Source organism: Glossina fuscipes, unplaced genomic scaffold (assembly GCF_014805625.2).
Source record: "Glossina fuscipes isolate IAEA_lab_2018 unplaced genomic scaffold, Yale_Gfus_2 1, whole genome shotgun sequence".
Classification (NCBI taxonomy): domain Eukaryota; kingdom Metazoa; phylum Arthropoda; class Insecta; order Diptera; family Glossinidae; genus Glossina; species Glossina fuscipes.
The window spans coordinates 4,847,734-4,869,140 of NW_023998415.1; the positions used below are offsets into that span (position 1 = coordinate 4,847,734).

A 21,407-nucleotide genomic window follows, 5' to 3' on the forward strand; every position below is an offset into this window, starting at 1 on the left:
GTCTCAAATTGTTATTATTATTTAAGTATGCATTGTAAACCTGATTAGGCGTGGTGCGTAAAAACACATTTATATTGTTTTATATATATATATATATATATATACATGGACTTAGTAAATATTGCTTTCTCTTTTATCGTTCATTTAAGTTTAATTGATGCTCTCTAGAGAGATGTGTCCTTTCAAACATTAAGAGAACAATCAGCGCCGCCTCAAGCTTAAGATATATTTTATATAATTTATAATGTGTGCGTATGTATGGGTGTGTGAACATGCATGGAATTTTTTAAACCTTTTGAGACATTTACAAGTTAACGCATGCAAGAGCAAAACGTCATGAATAAATTTAACTAAGAGTATCTTAGGCGATTGAGTTTTTTTTTTTTTATTATTGTTATGTTCTATAAGCATGTGTGTAAAGATCAGTATTTAAATGAGTATGTTTACTGCCAGGGTAAAATGTTAGATGAGCGCTATGGAAAAATTTGCAACATAATATATAAGGCAGCATTATTTATAGAATACATATGCTAACACATGTAAGCATTTCTATCGTACGCTCGCTCCTTCTGATCGAAATCAATCGAAAAATAATTTATAAAAGTGAATAAATTTTGTATTTTTTTTTTTTTTTTGTAAATTGTTAAATTTTCCATATATTTCAATGTGCGTAGCTGTATGCAGTGTTCATTTTTTGGTTGTGTTTATTGGTTTTAAAGAGAGAGTCTTTTTGGCTTTTTGACTTTACGAAGGCAGTATAGTCTAAGTAGTCGAGTTTTGTTTTGTTGTATGCGATGCAGATGTTAGTTAGTTGCTAGAGAACATTTCAGACTAGAATTTTAAAGTTTATTTTACGTTGTTGTTGTTGTTGTTTTTTTTTTTTTTGTTTTTGTGAAAATAGTTCACGATGTGTTTTGACTTTGGAAATTTCTCCACCAAATATTAACTTTTTCTCGGGAATGAATGTTCATTTTTATGGCATAAAAATTAGAAAAATTTCCTTCCTTATGCCCCCACCCCGCCCGATGATGATTTGAATCGTTTAATGGACGTAACTAAATAACGACGATATGTTTACGGAATCCTTAAATCGATATCGGCACGTTATGAATGATAGCGACAATGCTGACGATACGGTTTAGGATAATTCATTTCGCTATGCGTGCGTAAAACGCGAAAAGTTGTAAACTTTTAATTAATAATATCATCTCTGTTTTACATACGTATATATATATGCGCAGATATGCAATCATTTTTGTTAATTTGGTTTCAGTTAAGTATACATTTTTTTTTTTTTTTATTTATTAGTTTTTTTTTTTTTTTTTTTTTTTGGGTTGTTGTTTTATTCGCCTTCTCGTATTTCATGGCCCTTGCATTCTTAGATTATTTTGCTTAGTTATTGAAGTTTTAATAGTTATGTAAGCGAGTTTTCGGTTTTATTCAAAAGTTTCTGGTTTTATAATATTTTTCAACTTTTTAGTAAACATGACCGCTGTTAGTATATTTTTCTATTTTGCTTTAGTTGCGTCCCGAAAATAGTTGAGACTGTAACAAAATTTTTGATTAAATTCAGTAATAGAATATAATGCAATTTAAATCAATTTGCTTTATTGCATAAAAACAAAGCTAAAATTTAAAGGCAAAAATAAAAAAAAAAAATCATTCTATAAAAAGTAATGCAATAAAATTTATGAATTCATAGAAATACAAACTGTGTAGGGATTAGCATTTTAACGAGGAACAAAAAAAAGAAGAAGAGGAACGCATTAGCTTAATACCACATTTAATAGCATTCCAAACTGAAATTATAATATTATAAATAGTGGCTTACAAAACTCTTTCAAATTTTATTAGTAAATAATTAAATTGACTTGTGTGTGTTGCGTTTTGTTTTGTGTGTTTCAATTCTTGAAAAATTATCAGACGTGGCTCATATATGTATTCCATTCATACTGATTCCATTTATACTGACGCGGCATCGATTTGGTTTGATCCAAGGACAAACGCTATTGAATCAGGTGTGGATTGGACGACTTTTTCGACTACCAGTCATGTAAAGCCTTATTTGGCTCGATCTATCCTTATCTGCTCGACTGTCCATCTTGTATACTTGTGTTCAACCCATAGGTCACAAATTTTGGAGATATTTTTATAAAATTGTATACACCGACGTGGTTTGGCCGAAGGACAAACCCTATTGAAACGGGTCCGGATTGGACAACTTTTTAGATCACAATGTCCAGATATAGATATTTAAAAGTTTATAGTCGCGGATGGCCGATAATAATTCAATACGTTACCATACTTTGCTCAATATAATTACGTTACGTATGTGTCGTTACGGTAATAGAAAGGCTTACTGTCATGGTCCATATCACACATCATTATCTATCTTATCTATATCTGAAATTTGTGGCGCTGAAAATTGAAGGCGCCAAGTGCGTCTCATAATGCAATAATAAGGAATCAATTTCAATGGAACAAACTCGTTTCCACACTCAACATATATGGCCATAGTAAGCAAAGTATTGAAAAGGCATATTTATGTGTAAGGTATCTAAAGGTCATTCTTGCCCGTATGCACTGTTTTTCTTTACGTCGTTGTCGTTGCAATGGGTGTTATCTTATGTTGAAAGGTGCGTTATATATATATATATATATATATATATATATATATATATATGCGTATTTATTCCTAAATCAAAATCTTATTGAGTATCATCGTTAAGCAATTACTCTTGTTTACCCTTTCCTTTTACAAAGCGTAGGTTAATCCTTTACCCCCATACTTCGTCCGAGCGTCAATTACGCAGTATTTCTAACTCTCTTTGCTGTAATTTCCCTTTTTAATGCAATTAAATAAAAAATATTCAGTTTAAGTGAAAATTCTGTGATCTAAAAATCTTTCTCAACAATATTACTAAAAATTGCTCTTAAAAGTCCTTAAAAGTTCTTAAGTGAACTATGAATATTGTGTTCAATTGCCTTCATTTAAGATGAGCTCGTTTGCACGTCCGTTTATACTTAATTCTCGTTAATAATATTTAAACACATCAAATATGCAATTAAGTGAAGCATTTATTTGACAAACTATTAGGTAGTTCGGAAATTTTTAGTCCGTTTCCCCTGACAACAAGTTACAATAACTCTTTTCAGGAAGCTAGATAGACTAAGCTCGAATAACTTAGAGCCCATACGAGACATATTTTATGGTTGTATTTAAAAGAAAAAAAAATGTAAAAAGAGCTGCAGAAGCCCTCAGAGAGATATGCGCTGTGTATTAATGTTGCAGCAGGACGCACTTGTTTGAAACTTCGTTCTGGAAATTTTTCAGCGAAAGCTTTACACCGCACTCTAATCGATCGAATATCACTGATGATGACCTGAGATTACAGAAAAACTTAATTCAAAATCAAAGCAATTGTGTTAGTGATCACATAGAAAGATTGGGATTTATAAAAAAGCTGGATATTTGGATTTCACATGATATAAAAGAAATTCATTTAACATAACGCCTTAACATCTACGATCCCTTTCTGATGAGGATTGTAACTGGTGATGAAAAATGGATCCCATACAGGGTAAGCTATCTCTCAACTAACACCAAAACTTGACATCCACGAAAAGAGGATTTTGCTGTCGGTATGATGAGATTATAGATGGTTTGTATATTGTGAGTTTCTGCCATGTAACGAAACAATTAATTCTGCTCAGTGTACTTACTGTTAATAACTAACCCAATTAAATGAGGCCTTACAGGAGTAACGGTCAAGAAAATATTGTTTTTTCATCACTTACTTCTTTCCTCAGCAATCAAAAATTATTAGATCTTGAAGCTGTATGTGGGTTGTATTACCACACCCACTCTATAGTTCTGATATTGCCTTATCAGCAGAATAGCATATCTTTCGTTCTCCTCGAAATTCTATATCTAGCAAAACTGTCAATTTAGATGGCAGCGTAAATTTATATAAAGAAGATTTCTTTGCTCAATCGCCTTAAAATTGGCAATTTAGTAGATATATGACTTAATAAAGTTAATTTCTACCGTAAGAATATTTCGGACTACCTAACATATACATACGATATATAATCAAATTAGTTATTGCGGAATGTACGCATGCGGTGGTGGTGCGAAGTTGCGAAGCATATTTTTTACATCTTTCCCATAGAAATTGTAAAAAGTAGCTTCCGTAAAGCCCACACATGTGTGTGGTGAAACTGTATTCAACAATAATACCGCGAATTCCAGTTGAATATATACATGTATATGTATGTATGCGTAACATTATTATTTAGAAAAAAAAAAGTTTCAAACAAGTTGAGAAAAACTATAGCATTTTTACGGTGAAAAGTATAAAAGTAATAATAAATGTTTCACTTAACAGTAATAATATTTTAAATAATTGAATAAAAATTTTGTTGAAAGTTACGCAACACATCATCATAATTTTACATTTTAAATTGTAATTGATTTAAAAAATGTAATAAATTTTTTGCGGAAAAATGTATCTGTGTCTGGCATGTGTCGCATGCAATTACAAGCTTACATATGTATATGTATATATAGATATAAATATAAAACATACAAATATGAGATCGTTATGTACTTTAAATAATTGCAACAACGAATAAACGGATAAACGGATAAAGAATAGGAAAAGGGAATAAATGATTAGAATGTGGTTCTGTTTTTAATTTGTATCGTTATGTTGAAGATATGTTGATATCTATCTATGCATTTCTCCTTATCTCAATATCTTTATTTATATACAATTAATATCTCTATCAACTCGCATGCATACATGCAAGAATTATAGCATTCGCATATTTACACTGTTGCCGCAATGATACTTTCTTAGCAACTAAAGATAGATAGATAGAATGAGAGATAAGTGCGTTTTTATGGTGCTTTACTTAAAGAAGTGTTGTTTGATTTTTATGACGACTTTGACAGACATGTTAAAGACAAAAGTTGATCATTTTTTTTTAAATTTTTTTTTTTTTTTTGTTTTTTTTTGTTTGCAAGCTCTTGTATCAACAAAATTTGATCCTTGTGCGCACGCACTTATCTATCGTCATACATGTGTATATAACACTGTGTGTTCAAAAAATAAGAGGAATTTTTTATATTAAAAATGCGTGCGTTCGGTATATAAAAGTGAAACTTTTTGCTTTATTTTCTTTGCCGTTAATATTTCATAGATAGTTTATATTCCACGGCTAATTGGTTTTGTAAATTAAATCGTCCTCGGAATTATTGGAAATTTTCTTTTGCGAATTCTCAAAAAAACTCTTTTTTGCAATCATAGACGAAGGAAGAAGGCATATTATTTTTTATTGTGGCATTTTGATTATGCATCAAGGTAAATCGATATCTGACCTCTCTGACTCAGATCTATCTTGTCTGTTGTAGAAAATCGACTTGAAAATTCAACTAGTTGGCAAACATACTTCGAACTTATTACTACAATGTAAGTTCAAGAAAATTTACTTAACTCGCCCACAAATAGCAAAGCAATTTAAAAATCCATCATTTTAGAAGTCTTACCGGTAATACTTGATTACATATATGTCGATTACATACAGTTGATGCTGTTTTTCACAATTGAACGTAAATATTATCCAGGCTCGTGCAACCCTTGCCACCCTTGCCACCAAGTGATGGAAACAATATTCATTTGATCAAAACGTTTGTATTACCCAGCAAGCAGCACAAATCAGACAGTCTACACATTAAGGTTTTTGCTCAGGCCTCATAAACTACGACAGATGCAATAATAAAAGTTCCCATGTACATTCATTCCCTAGACAATGGCCGATTTGTCAAAAAAAAAAAAAAAATTCGGGCACGCCCACCCGATCGGACAAGGCGATGTATACGAATGTTCGAACATACCCGAATTTACTATTCTCAGTTGTTACAATTGCGTCAGCTGTTGCATGGGTGTGGATTTGAGGACTGTTTTGCTTCAATTCGAATATTATTTGTCCGGTTTATTTTTAATTTTATTAAATGTAAATTCTGTTATAAATTAAAAAAAAAAAAAAAACCAAATGAAATTGGACTAAAGGTAGGTAGATAATATTTAACAATATTTAGTAAAATTATTTTTAATATTTTTTAAACATACATACAAAACCACTACCATTGTAAATATGTCATGGGTATATATGTGCGTGTAGATGTACATATGGAAAATAACATTTAACATTTATATGAACTTAATATATTTAAGGTATATTTTTAAATAACTTTAGATTATTAAGTTTTTAATTTTTTTTTTATTTTTTTGCATTTTTTTTATTATTGAGTGTCTGTCAATCAATAACTTAATCACAGCTTGATTGGAATGCCATTTAATGATCTTTACTCAATATGTTTGTTAATGATTTCTTATTAAGTGACTTGCGATGAAGAAATAAATAATTTTTATATTTATTTAAATGTTTACTTTTGTTACTTTAGGAAATCATTACATAAGACGTATATATAGATTCGTATGAATTCTTTCATCGTAAATTTATTTTATTGCCAAGTACGGCTTTTGTTGTAGATGGGCAGAAAGTAAAAAAACAATGAAATTTTGTATATGAATAGATAAAAAGCAACAGGCATGCAGGGATTGTATATTAGTTGAGCGTTATACGATACGTGCAGAAGATATTTATTATCTATATAGGAAGAGAAAGGGACACACACAAACACACACACACACACACACACACTTACATGGCGAGCCAGGTTCGGGCTACAATTATTTAAACGAGTGGCTTACACATTCGCTTATGTGGACGATTAGGTGCATGGAGGATCGCCATGAAGGATACACATGAATCACGACTGTAGCCGGTACGGTCTTGATCATATCCTCCTGAATATATAAGCCAAACGCTTGAGATAATGGTGGGAGATTTGATAGTGGAACAAGCAGAAATTTTTAAAATGATAATATTAAGGATATGTTATACTTGGTAGTGGTGCCTTATTACGTTTGTCATCATCAACTTGGCTGTGTAGGAAAAGTTGAATAATGCCGACTCAGCTCTGAATACCAAGTCCCATAGGACTACATTTTTATGTTTCGGAGTGAATAACCATTTGCGGATCGTAGGGGCAAATAGATTGACGAACCCATATAGTGGCTTTTCAGTCGGGGCTCATTATAATAAGAATTTTTAACGTTTGCCAAGCTACCATGACAACGTAACTGGTAAAGAGCAGCGACAACGAATTTCCAAACAGGATCATGAAAGCCTAATTGCTTAGCCACATAAGTGGGATATAAAAAAGCGTAATCCTTTCCGGTATTAGAGCTCAAGACTCGTAGATGAAAGTTTGAGGTCAAGATCGGGGTAAAGAAAGCATACTGACTGCCGTACCACCTTCTTGACTAATAAGTACAGAAAATGCAAACGAAGAGAAGGAAGAGATTCGTTAAGGTTGCTACAAACTGAGTATTACGATTGCAAAATATTTCCTGGAGATGATTCCGCGAAGGACAGCGGAGGTGGTCGAAGAGCATGAGTGGAAGGGTGAGATGGGAATGGGCATGCTACTGGTACAAGTGCCTTCTCCCAGCTTGTTTTGGAAAGCAAAAGAAAGGACTTATACGCATACATAAACACACGAAGGAAGAAACTTTGTGTGGTGTACACGTGGGCAATGGCTTTTTTCTAAGATCAATTTTAAATATATATTGAAAAAGCAGAAATCTGGCCTTACTTGGACGTCCTGAGTGTAGACGAGATATATAAACATATTTTTCGTTTCACATTCCTTGCCGTAGGAACGTTCGTACGGAAACTGAATGTTGATGTGATGAAAAGATCTAATTTTCGATTTTTCTTGATGAAAATTCATACATAATAATAGTTTGACATAAACAATAATTTTACCGAATTGAGACAAGGTCGGTCTAAGTTCTCGATTACACCTTAGAAATAGGTCTAATGAAAACTGAACTCTGATAATGGCATATGCAATTGGGCAAATAGCATGTGTCCAATTTTTGACATTTGGATCAAAAAGATCTTTTGCTTACATCTCTCATCATGGAAAGCACCCTACCTTTTATGGCGACAAAGTCTGACTTGTAGTGTTTTTCTGATGGAAGCAAGTTGAAATCAAGTAAATCGAGTTTGCTGAATTTGGACCACGTGAGAGTTGACATTTTCAGCATCCTCCAGTATGAGGGCTTTCATGAAAATCATGCCTTCACATTAAAATAATGTATAATTTCTAATGTATTATCATGAAAATAAATGAATTTCTGTATTAAGCGAAGTGATTTAGGGCGTCCAATAGACCGCCTAATCCTAGACTATAATAGTCTTATTTATTTCTATTTAATATTGTTTCAATAGTCGTAGTATATAGTAGCAGCATTTGTTATTTTACTCCCGCTATCAGGTTCTTACTCACAGCTTACCTCTAAGATATTTTGTATCGACTGATAATTTTTATACGTAGTTGAATAATGAATAAAATAAATAAATAAATTTAATTGAAAAAAATTCATTAACAATAAGTGTTAATAATTGTTTGCAGATGTGAATTCATACCCTAATGCAAGGCGTAATCGAAATTTATTTAAAACACTTTCTTATAAAGCAATCAAAACTTAAATACGTATGGATCCGCCTGAGTGGCCGAGTAGGCAGGAGTCTCGACTAGCAACTCAGTACTCGTGGGTTCAAACCTCAAGTGCGGTAGAGTTTTTAATAAAGCCGAAAGCCTTAGATACTAGTGCTCTAAGACTTTAGTCTTAGAATTTTTACTCTCTGGCTAAACTTATAATAATAATAATAATAAATACATATGAAAATCGTTTTCTATTTCTGATAAGTACGCGGTATAAAGAAAAAAGTCAAGCAAAATAAACAAATACTTAAGTTCACACTCACTTACTTTTCCCTACTTTTAGTCTTGTTCAGTTCTTGTTCAGTTAATCGATTCGTCAATTGTAGCCTTCATTTCTCTGATGAGAATCTTATGTCAAACATGTACTCAAAACTGAATTTTCGAAATCTTTTTTATAAAAACTTTTAGGAAACCTATTGGAATATTGTTTTGAAAAAGAAAAAAAAATTTTTTTTATTGAAAAACTTGAATTTGAATACTAAATAAATACAGGCCTCCATCGTGGAGTGGAACAGATCGCAATATTTGATCCTTTAATCCACATTGAAATTCATTTGCATTGACTTCGTTTGTTTGTTTTGCGAAACAGAACAACGCGATAGGCGTATTTTTTTCAAGTTGTATATATATTAAAGCTCGGTTGATCGATATTCAAAGTCTGCCAATTTTAAAGGAGTCAAGCGTGAACGTTATAGTCAGGCAAGTCCAGCTGTTAAATACGGCACATCACATTGTTTAATGCATTTATTCATCTATTTTCGATAGAGAAAACAAAAATTATATATTGATCCCATGTCAAGACTTATCTACTTTTGATGAGAAACTCTCGAAATGGCGAAAGGAAAAAGGGTAATGATCATAAGAACTTTTCTCCTTAGGGCAAGTTATGTCAATATGTTAAATTTCATTTAAAAATAATTCGGCTCTGTAGGTTAATCCAAATGTGAGCGGGCTAACATCAGCTGGACAGATAGATGGTTAGTAATCATTTTCTGGATCGTTTGGAGTGGTAAAGAATGGGTCTCTTGCAAGTCGCTTACCACGAGTGATGTACAGTCTTTTTATTTATAAAAATTACTTTTTTATACTCTATTTCATATATGGCACAAGGACCTGTAGCATCCAGAAGCGCTTAAGATAGACCCAATTTTTATTATATGGACCGATTTAGAATCATTTTTATTATAAGCTCGTCTGTTGACTATGTACTGTTCCGTTCAACCTGTAGGTCGCATTTTTTGAGATACTTTGATGATATTTTTTGCACAGAAGTGTTTTGGCTTAAGGACGAACGCTTTTAGAGGTGATCAGGATCTGTTCGCTTTTTTGATCACTTCCCATATGACGCTTTATGTTGAAAAGTTGTTTTTTGGAAAAAATTTTTCGCCAAAACTCGCTTTGTAAAGATACTTTGATATTTTAAGTTGATATGAAGAATTTGGTTCGACTCGGGCAATTTTTTCAATAGCCCCTCATATAACCGTTTTTACGAAACATGAGTCTTCATATGGTAAAAAGGTCTAATTTTTAATATTTCACGGAGAAAATAAGTTCATAACAGTAAATTGGCATAGAAATCAACCTTGCTGAACTTGGACCATCTGGGTCTATTCTTCTTATGTCAACGCGTATGAGGACGTAAACTGTTATACGCCAAAATAGCGTAATAGTTAAAATTTTATGATGAAATTTTCTTCCTGGTAGTAATTTGACACATTTGAACCACATCTGCCTATTTCTTAGACCCCACCCAATGTACGATTTAAGTGAATAGTAACCCATTCAGAGAAAGATTTAATATTTATCTATTGTAGCAGTTTAGCACATAAATAAACGGTATTAAATTTGGATTACATAGGACTATTTTTTAACATACCATAAAATAAATAGGAGTTATCATGAAGAAAAATCAATCCATTTAATGAAATGAGAAAGCGGAAACTGGAGGAAATAACTTAAGTTTGCAAAATTCGAATCACGCCCCGTGATGTTTTGGCCATCCTCCAATATGCGGTCTTTCATGAAAATGATATTTAACTTTTGGTATCTTATAAGCAAAACGAATGAATGACTACGTTAGGCGAATTGGTATAGACCTTGTCTTCTTTTTTAAGTAATATATTTTTTGTTGCTAATGCGAAAACATTGTTTTACCCTATACGATTTGTGGCACCAGGATATATTTAGCTTGTGCCTATGTATACATCGACGAGAATGACATGATATAGACTCGACTTTTATTCTACCAATCGATTTAGAATTATTTTCTCAATTGATTTAAACTTGTGTCCGTCCCTGCTTTGTTCAGTCTACAGTTCGTAATTTAGATATTTTTATGAAATTTGATACATCGATGCTTTAGATTGGTGTAGAGTATTTAAGGATGTGCCCACTATGTTGTTTTAATAAAATATTAAAAAACAAAAAAAAAAAAAAGCAGAAAGTTGGTTTTAAGCCCTGTGTCGATCTCTTGTTTCGTTGATTAAATTGTTCAAAGTCTATATAATAACGATTGCGATTGCGATTGCGGTTGGAGGTCTAATGTGTTTTTGAATTTGATTAAAGCGTTTTCAAAGTGCAAAGAAATGTAAAAAGGAATATGTAAATGAGGTAGATATGTATGTGAAGAGGATTGTTTTAATTTATGCAATGTGTATGCAAGCCGTTCATCATTTCATTTAAGGTTAATTTTATAAAATTTGTTTTTGATAGTAAAGCTTAGCGAGCCAATACATCTGGCTTTGAGTATATACGAGTGAGTGTATACGCGATTATATGGTATATTTAAAACTAATTGTAGTAATATGGTACCGATAATAAATTTAATTTAAGTATATTAATTAATAGGGGAAAATATTTCGAACAACAAGAATTTTTTTTTTTTTTATAACATTTATTAAATAGATTTTAATTTAAGATATATATATATATATATTAAAAAAAAAAAAAAAATAATAATAATAATAATAAATATTAAATATTAATTGGGATATTCTAGAGGATGTGTTTCGGTTTTTGTTTTATGTGCTAAAACACTATCGGATTTATGGTAATTTTTGAAATATATACTAATACATTATATATTATGAATCAACATATAACATATTTAAACATTAAAATCAGTGGGGTTGGGGGGGGTTAGACGTTGGTATAGGAAAAGAATTAAATTTCGCAACAAATTGTGAACATTAACATCAAATTGACACTCATTACATTACAAAAGATAAAACTTATATAAAGTTATGTAAACTTAAAATTACCCTCTGCCCCTCTCACTCACTCTTTCTCTCTTAATATAAATCATAGATTTGAATTTGGTTTTAGTATTATTCCTTTTCTGCCGCTTACACATAATATTTTATTTATTTATTTATTTATTTTTTTTTTTTGTCAATTTTATTTTAGATTTATTATAAGATTTTCTTTTTATACCCAGCACCGATAAATAAGAAGCTTATTTTTATAATTCAATTGAAACAATTGAAAAATGCACCCCATCATGTGTTCGTAAACTATATGAATTCGTTCTGATTAAGGGGCAACTTTTTCGTCAGCCTGTCTATAGGGCGTAAGTATCAAGTTAATAGAAAACTAATTAATCTAATATTTTGATTATTATAGCGATATATCCCACAATAACGCCAAGCCATTGTAGTGTAGTGCAAAACTGAAGGAATTTCATAAATGATAACAACAACAAAATATATAACCGCGATATGATAATCAGAACTCGCGCATACGAATATACGTATGCTAAAAAAACACATTTTTGCCTTGAGTGATAGATATAATGGAGCGAATATCGTTTTTATACCCATCATCAAAGGATGTGGGTTATGTTCGGTCTGTGAAAACGTTCACAACACCCGGTAGACAACTTCAGAGGCCCCATAAAGTTTGTAACAGGTTTTATCAAATTCAGCCGGCATCAAATTCTGCATAAATTTAAGCATGTCCGTCTATTTGTCTGTCTTGATACTCTTAGTTGCAAAAACGAAGCTATTGATTTCAAATTTCTCGCACACATTAGAAGGTTTATAAAATCTAAATGGACCAAATTAGTCGAAGCACATGCCCACAATACGATGTCCAACTAACTGAGAAGACCTCTGTTTTTGAAAGTTACAAAAAATTGACTTTTTGCTTAGACAGATTTACAAAGATTTGAACGTATCTTCTATGGCTAATGCTATAAGTATCCTTATAAGAGTGAAAAAATGTTGCCATGCTTAGGCAGTATTATGTGATATTAAGTTTTGATTATTTGTTAAAAACTAGAATCCAACTTCAAGAAAGCTATAAGGCATATATATACATTGTCAACCAGTGTCAAATTCGGAATGCAAATAAGCATGTCCGTCTGTTCGTCCGTCTTCACAATTGTCTTGTATTCTGCGGTTAGCAAAAATTAAGATATCGTCTACAAATTTGTAAAAGAATTCGTTTGAAGGACACGCCTGCAATGCTCTCCTATCCGATTTTTTGTCTCGCCGCTCAATACATGCACGATATAAATCTCCACAAAACCATTCAACAAAAATGTAAAAAAATTAAGCCATGCTCTTCTAATATTATAGGGTATAGAAATCTAGTTTTCTCTTTTTTGCTTTGTTTTTTTTAACCTTTTTTTTTTAATATAACAGTGATGGGTATAAAAAATTCGGTTACAGCCGAATATAATTTTCTTATTTGTTCTATTTGTTTACTTTGTCATTTTGAATTTACTTTAATATTTGTTATTATCGTGTAAACGTTATATTGAGTGACGGACACTTGCGGACACTTTGGCGTTGCCCATTTATATTTAGTAATGGTACAGGAGTAGCTGTACCCGATACAGATGTTATTTGTCTTACCATTCCGCTTCCCAACTGTTGCCATAATCCTGTACCCGAGCCCAATGGTCCAGTTGATAATACCGTTGATGGTCGTCGTGAACGTATCGATTGCATACTGGATGATAGCAAAAATGGCACGCTGCTTGAAGTATTTGGCATTGATCCGCCCTGTTGTGTAGAGGATAATAAATGAGATTTCTTTGAAAGATTAAGAATTTCCAATCAGTCGATAAGAACTGAATTTATATATATGTCATACATATATATGTCATATTCTTATTCGGTGTCTTTTAATATATATAAGAAAATTTTAGCCTCAATTTATATAACCCATGCATAATGAATAAGAAGAAAAAAAAGAAGAAGAGTGATTTCGTTCAAAGTGGATCGAATTTCTTTATACTTACTGCTCCTGGGTGCTGCAATTAGTATTCAATACTAAAATTTACCCACAATTCGTACAATGCATGCAGTTTAGACCAAATTTTTAAATACCTACCTGAAGTTCGTATTATATTCAATTGTCATCTCCTCAATTGAAGATCTTCTCATTCGTTACCCTTACGTATGGCTCGTTTTACATGAGGCATACACGGTACATTTTCGTTTTCGATATTACACGGTTTCTAGATTACGATATTAAAAAAGTATCAAAAAGATCGAATTCGATTTCCTACGCAGTCACTGTATCCACCACCGAAGCGGGCGTGGGTATGTATATTCGTGTCCCATAAAGTATATATAGTCTCGATCGGCATTAATTTGTAATAATTGCTAAAAGCTTTGTTCGGATCACAAAATGAAAATATCACCTTCAACTTTGATAGATCCATGGGAAATTCTTGCTGGTATTGAATATTTGCACTATCGGTTCAAGGGCACGCCTATATTGCAATGAACACTTTGGCTATTCAAATAAACTCATGCACACTATAAAAATTTTCACTTTTATTCCAAAAAAATTGGGAAAAAAATTTTTTTTTTGTATTTTTTAAGAAAAATCGGAAGGGTACTAAAGTACCGATTACAGCCAAACATAATTTTCTCAATTATTTTATTCGTCAAATGTCAGGGCAATGACAGTTGTATGACACGAAATTTACATTGAGATGACTTACTGAACAAATCCTCTACAAGAGATGTGAGATAGAAAGATGAAAGATATTATCCCGTTAGAAGCGGCCCCCACGAAGAGTAGGCCTTCAATAAACTTATTAATGTAACTATGAGCGTAGAAAAAAAGCATATACTATGAGATGAAGAAACTAGAGATTCTAGCGATAAATTTATTTTAATTGTTTACCAAATGCAAACTGATATTGTTTGTGCCTACCTATCTATCAAGAACGTATTAAAGCTTAAAATAATTTTATTTATAACACAAAACATTCTGAAGCCAATTAAGATTGAGTGGTTGGGAGTGGAGTGAGTGGTTTTGCGTTATAACGCTGCTGTAGTACAAAAAAATGCCAACTTTTTATAGATCCCAATACGATGAAGGTCTACGAGTAATATTCCATTTTATGTGCCATTGCTTTGTCGTAAAGGTATAAAAAAAAAGAAGAAAACTTTATGTTGCTTTTCGAATTAAGCTTTAAATATTTTAAATATTTATCGCTTATGCTTCTCACCTTTGAGCTGCGGCCTCCTCTTTGCCTGTACAGGGGTTGTAAATATTTTTAATTCATACTATATATATATATACATATATATGTACATAGCGTGACACTGCGTGCGAGATGTTAAGCCTTCACGATAACAGATAAGCAAACAAATGAAATTTTTACAATGCGAATAGGATTAACAAAAAAAAAAAAATTGTTAAAATAAATTATAAAACAAATCCTTATACAATTCATTATTATAACAAATTTACATGGTTTATTTTATACATACATATGTCGGGCAATAAAAGGCAATACAAGTTTATTTGAATTCAAAGTTTTATAAATTATTTAATTATATTAAACACTTGCAGAGAAGGTTGCCTAATAGGAAGGGATAAATTTAAAGAAAAAATTTTTTGTACGCAAGCAAAGGTGTGAAGAAAGCGCAAAGGCAAAATTGATAGCAACGAAAGTCGATAACGAAGCGAAAATCTGTACTCACGAACATGCTCCGTGCAAGCTGTAAATATTTCCAATAGCCAGGAAAATTAAAGTAAAGACAAGTAAATGAATAGAAAAAGAAATGTACACACCATCAAAAACGGCACATACGTATACAAACTACATCGATAGAACGAAACGACAACGATTAATAGGAAGGGGGAAGTTGAAATCACAAATAAAAAAGAAAAAAATAAAATAATAGGAGAAGATTTAGTAGTAGTTTCTACGGTGAACTTGTTGTTGTTATACCCACCAACCACAAATATTTCTACTAAGGAATTCATTCACACATACTGCATGTGCAAAACTACTTAGAATCTTGACATTCTTTTTATGTACATTATGTACGTTAAGCGATAAGATTACCGTATAATTTTCTTTGTCTTAAATGAATCATCATTCAATACTCAAAAGTGTTGGCTGAAGGGGTTTTATTCGAGTTTTCAAGTTTAAGTGCAGATGCTATTAAGCAGGCAATTTCCCTTTACTGGAATTCGGAATTTGACAACAATAGTTCAACAATTTGTCGACTTTAAATAGTAGCCATTTGATGAAGATGAGAAGGTTTAAGAGAAGCTCGATTTGGAAGGCCCTGGCCTTGCGGATCAAAGTTAAAGCTACAATTTTATTGAAACTGTAACGATTCGCGATCTATCCGCTTCCAATACTCAGCCTATTAATTTTAAATACTAAAATTAATTTCTCTAAAGAAAAAGACAGCACACTGCTGCCTCTTCTTTCTGAAATTCATGGTACATTCTACTAATCGTCGAGAAATTTTTTCGAATAAAAAGTAAATCGAATTCTAGCCTTTTACGTTCAGTTGCATTTTGAACTGAAATCTTTCGATTATTGTACATTGCATTTTCAAATTTTTCTCGTTTACCCATTAAATTAAAAAGTTGTAAATTGTAAACTTGCACTTATATTAAAATTAACTCTTTCTGTTTTCCTGGCGAATTCCAATACCGGATGTGCCTGATAGTCCAGAGTCGTAAACGCATTTTGCATAAATGCAAATAATCAGCCACGCCTATTCAATATTATAGAGTAAGAAAGTTAAATTTTTGTTGTTGCTTTTCAAGGACGAAGTTGCTGGATATCAAACGTTTGGTCGTAGGCCGAACTTACTTATTATTACTTATTTTGACGGACAGACGAACAGTCAAACTTGGACTAATTCAGAATTTCAGCTTATGTACGATGTAAGCTTTTTTTCATCATCGAGGCAAATTGAGAATTGCGTTTGCGAAGCGAGCGAAAACGAGAATAAACGAGAATTGAATGATTTTATCTCTTCATTAAAACGACCGAACGTGTGATTCTGGTTTGATCGGGTCTATCTCAAGTCTATCTAAATGGTGTATACATCCGAACAAACTTGATATAATCTTGTACGAGAAGTGGTCGGCCTGTCTCTATAGATTGTAAAAATTTATGGCCTGTGTATACCGTACACACAGGGCTTTCTGACTGTGGACTTGTGCAGCAGCTCGCGATAAGATTTGTGGATAAATGGGGGAAATATATATATATATATGTATATATAAATACAAATGAATGAATTTAAAGTATAAATAATTTTCTGTCAAAGACAGAGGATTCCTTTCGGACTGTGAGCTTTTGAAGTTAATCGTGATAGGATTTGTTAGAACATGTGAACGAATTGAAATTAACTAATCTACATTATATTTTTTAAATGAATATTTTAACACAATTTTCAAAATCCTTATTAGATATTAAGTCTTAACTGCGCATAAATATATTTATTGGCAAATTTGTTTGATGTATAACTAAAAAAATGTCCTTCATGTGGTTTTGAACAAGAAACTTTCAAAACACTTGACAAATTTCATTTTCTCAATTTCCACGATAGAATATACTGGCTTATCGTGTTTCCTAAGTGACGTAATAAGCCTTTTTATATATATAACTCTTGGTGGCAAGGTACAATAACAAGTTGGATTTCGCCCAAAAAAAAAAAATTAATAAATCAAAGAAACAGAAAAGAGAGCAACGAAATTTAATTGTAACGTTGCACTCAACATTACGATATTACAGCAAATCTTAGAAGAAAGCAAGTCGATAACAAAATTTAAATAAGTTGAAATTAAATTTAAACGAAGCGAAAGAAAACAAACGAAGAGAATGCGAACATACTATAATTGTACAATAAAATGAATTTATTTTATATGTGTGTATTTGTTTAAAGTGTAGAATGCACTGTGTATGCGTATGTGTACATATACGGGCGTACATAATACAGTTTGGTGAAAAAGTATTGAGAAATTGTTTATTAAATTTTCTTTAGTGAAGTTGTGACACTTTTCGGGAAAAGTGATTTGTGATTTATCATCGAAAAACTTGGCTCGGAAACACATGGCGTGGCGTGGAAAAACTTGATTTTCGTAGATATTTTTTGAAATCAATTTGACTTCATCCGCGGACGTTTGCACAGAACAGTCAAACTTGGCGTAGTGTATGCTATACGATAGATGCTTAAAAATTTCCTAACTAATTCTTGTTAATTTTAGCTGGATATGTGTTGTCTGCCCTTGCCATGGAAAGGAACATGACATCTCTTCCATTGATCGAATTTAGTCGGTTTTTTTTAATACGCTTTCTGAAATCTTTTTGTTTGCTGACAATAAAGATTCGAATTAATTTTAGATTCAGCGAACTTTTTCAAATGTTTCACTCAGTTTCGTATATGATACGATTAACATATCTATCCCGGTATATGCCACGGAACAGTATCAGGTGAGAAAAATCTCTCAATATTTTTTCCTGAAATTAATATATTTAAAAATGTTAGTGTAATTTCCTCAACCATTAAGATATATAAATTATATTGCAATATGTAGGTGTATATAAAGGTGTTTCGTAGGTGAATGCGTACGCATAAGCATCTGTAATATAATAACAAAGCATTTTTTTTTTTTTTTTTTTTTTTTTTTTTTATGTAGGTAAGCAAAGAGACAAAACATAATAGATATTAAATTTTAGAATACGATACGTAAGTTAACGTTTCCTAGCTGCAAGAAAATGTAGGATGGAAAGTACCTACAATTCTTAAATATCAAATCAATCGTAACCGGATCGTATCAATGAAATATTTATCCCTTGAGAAATTAATATAAATATAAATTTATATGTAACATTTTCATTAATCGGAATCGACACAGACATGAATAAATAAATGCTTTTCCTCTCATTCCAACATACAACTAAAGAGTATTGTGTTTGAATTATCTATTACCGATTGATTTTTATCATAATTGCTATATGCCTGCAAGAAGCTCTTCACTGAATTGAATTCAAAATTTCTTTAGAAGTCACTCGTAGAAAATGTATGCGAATTCGTCTATATGTTTCGCCAATGCGAGGCTATAGATATTTAAAAGTACAATAAAAACGAAAAAGGCCAAAGTATTAAAAATCGTATATTTCTTAAGGGTATTTCAGGTCTTTTGTGAACCTTTGGAAGTCTTGATTTTTGCATTTTGTTGTTCACTTTGTCTCTTATAAATATTGGAACCAAGGTTTATATTATGTTTCAGGTCGGCTCTTTTTTTACTGTGCAATCAATTGCAATCATTCTTCATCGTCCAGTCCCTATCGCTAGTAATTATGATTATTTCAGATCATTGCGATCATCGATCTTAAAAACTTTGTCAAAAAGAACAACACAATTACAATGAAAGGAACCGAATAGGCTAAGGAACTGAGTACAGTAAAGAGCTGAAATAGATGTTTCTAGTTATTAAAAATCTATATCAGGTTTAGCGTGAAAGGGCTCATTTCAAATGCGCTGGCAGTGCGCTGAGATTTAACAAGTTTCGAAGGTTACACTCGCCCAATTGGACACAGGAAATGCATAGACAAAATCATTACCTTTTTAATAAAATTATTGTAAGTAATGGGGAAGCTTATTTTCATCTGAGATTCCGGATATCTAAGAGATATAGTTCTGCAAACGCAAGGATAAATAGTTTAGAAGAGCTTTCGGGCCTACGTTTTTTCGAAACTGTTACTGGTTATTGGTTCCACTCTCACAATGAATTTGCTGTCAAAGGATGGAAATTGACCTGTGTTCCCACTGTACGGTAGAATTCCCGTTGGTCACAGCTACGATAAGTGCTCAGTCGGTAATGACATAATGCTTAGTAATTGGGCATACAACTACTAAGGAGCGATAACCACTTTTCCTCAAGGATACTGATTGAATTTTATGGATCTGAAAGTAATTTTATAAATGTGCATGTTGCCCTGAAGAACTATGTACCTTCGCCTATGATGGATACTTACTTGCATTTCATGCACATATAGACACATTACACACGTGTTTATTAAATTGATGAAAAGAAGTCAAAATTTACATCACATATACGAAGTTGATGGAATTTTTCAGGAATTGTCGACCCGTTCGTTAGTAAACCTTTTAACATTAGACCTGTGCCAATTTAAGCACTTTCACACCGACGTGATAAAAACAACATAGCATTGTTTCTGTTGTCTACATTTCATATTCGAAATGCTGTGATGAAAAGGGTGCAATTGAAAATTCGCATAAACAAACTGTTTATCTATAAATTAATTTAGTTCATCATAAATGATGAGTATCTAATATCGATAATACGTCTTCCAAGACTGGGGATACATAGTTTATCATTCTTAGACTAGTGATCTAAACGTTCTACACCCGTATGTCGGGCGTTTCCATTCAAATTGTCATCTGTGCTAAATTTCATGCCAATTTTTTTGGGAATTAACGAGATTCACTCGGTTGTTATACCTTACACCACTTGTGGTATAGGCTATATTAAGTTAGTGCGGACGTATGGAACATGCAAAAGGATTTATTTTATTATCCATGTTTTATTATACCTTCCGATTCAGAATTATTTTCCGAATCGATTTAAGCTTGTTTGCCCGTCTGATGTCTGTCTATGAAAAGTTGTGTTCAAGTTTACAAGTCGCAATTTTTGAAATATTCGTATGAAATTTGGTAGAGTGACGTGTTTTGACCCAAGAACGAACACTGTTGAAAATGGTTTGAACGGACTGTCCATATAAAGCCCTATTCTAAAAAGTCGTTATATGGAAAAAGATTTCTCGGCAAAAATCGCTAAATAGTAGTATATCGGCATTTTAAATTATTGTGAAAACTATGGACTGGCTGGGGCAATTTTCCAGATCTTTTATCATCATCATTTATCAATGCGAGTAGCCGCCGAAGAGATTCGAATCAAACTAAAAATTTTGAATTCTCTCTTAATCCTCTTGAATCACTTTAAGTGTAACATACAATTACAAAAACTTAATATACCTGATAGCATATGTGGTGTACGATATGGAATGGCATCTTCTTATTAGTTAAAATGTTAGCAATCTAAAATTTAAATTGAAAAACTTTATTACTTTTCTATTCAAGTCAATCTATTTAAGTACGGTTACGTTATACGTCTTTATTTTTCTTTTAGGCATTCAAGTGATGAAGTAATTTTTGAAAGAAATTTTCATGTCAAATATCAAAGGATTGAAAAACAAATTTAGTTAAGCGGTATATAAAAGTTAAGCGTTCAAAAACACCCAAAAATAAGAGTAAGCAAAAAAAAAAAAAAAAAAAAAAAAAAAAAAAAAAACATTAAAATTAACTGCGAAATAAATTCAATCAAATTGAAATAAGTGTAACTTGTAAATGGAATGTAAACCGATTTCTCACGGCCGAATCGATGGTCATCATTATACTGCATAAGCGTTGTTGTGAGCTTAAATGTGTTTTTTTTTTTTTTTTTTTTTTTTTTTTTTTTT

At 31.9% G+C, this 21,407-nt stretch overlaps 1 protein-coding gene across 8 annotated transcripts in view; it reads right to left on the minus strand.

Annotated features, from left to right (window-relative positions):
* Positions 1 to 1,334: 1,334 nt before the first annotated feature.
* LOC119645199 (SCY1-like protein 2) overlaps positions 1,335 to 21,407 on the minus strand; it is a 56,666-nt gene continuing 36,593 nt past the window's right edge. For 2 of the 8 annotated variants that reach the window (XM_038045213.1, XM_038045206.1), the window contains one exon: positions 13,346 to 13,680. In XM_038045213.1, the coding sequence (XP_037901141.1) occupies positions 13,384 to 13,680 (297 nt within the window). In that variant the 3' untranslated portion in view covers positions 13,346 to 13,383. Of the gene's footprint in view, positions 1,546 to 13,345; positions 13,681 to 15,591; positions 15,610 to 16,471; positions 16,627 to 21,407 lie in introns of those variants that run through there. The other 6 variants (XM_038045209.1, XM_038045205.1, XM_038045208.1 and 3 more) reach the window with 5 other exon arrangements.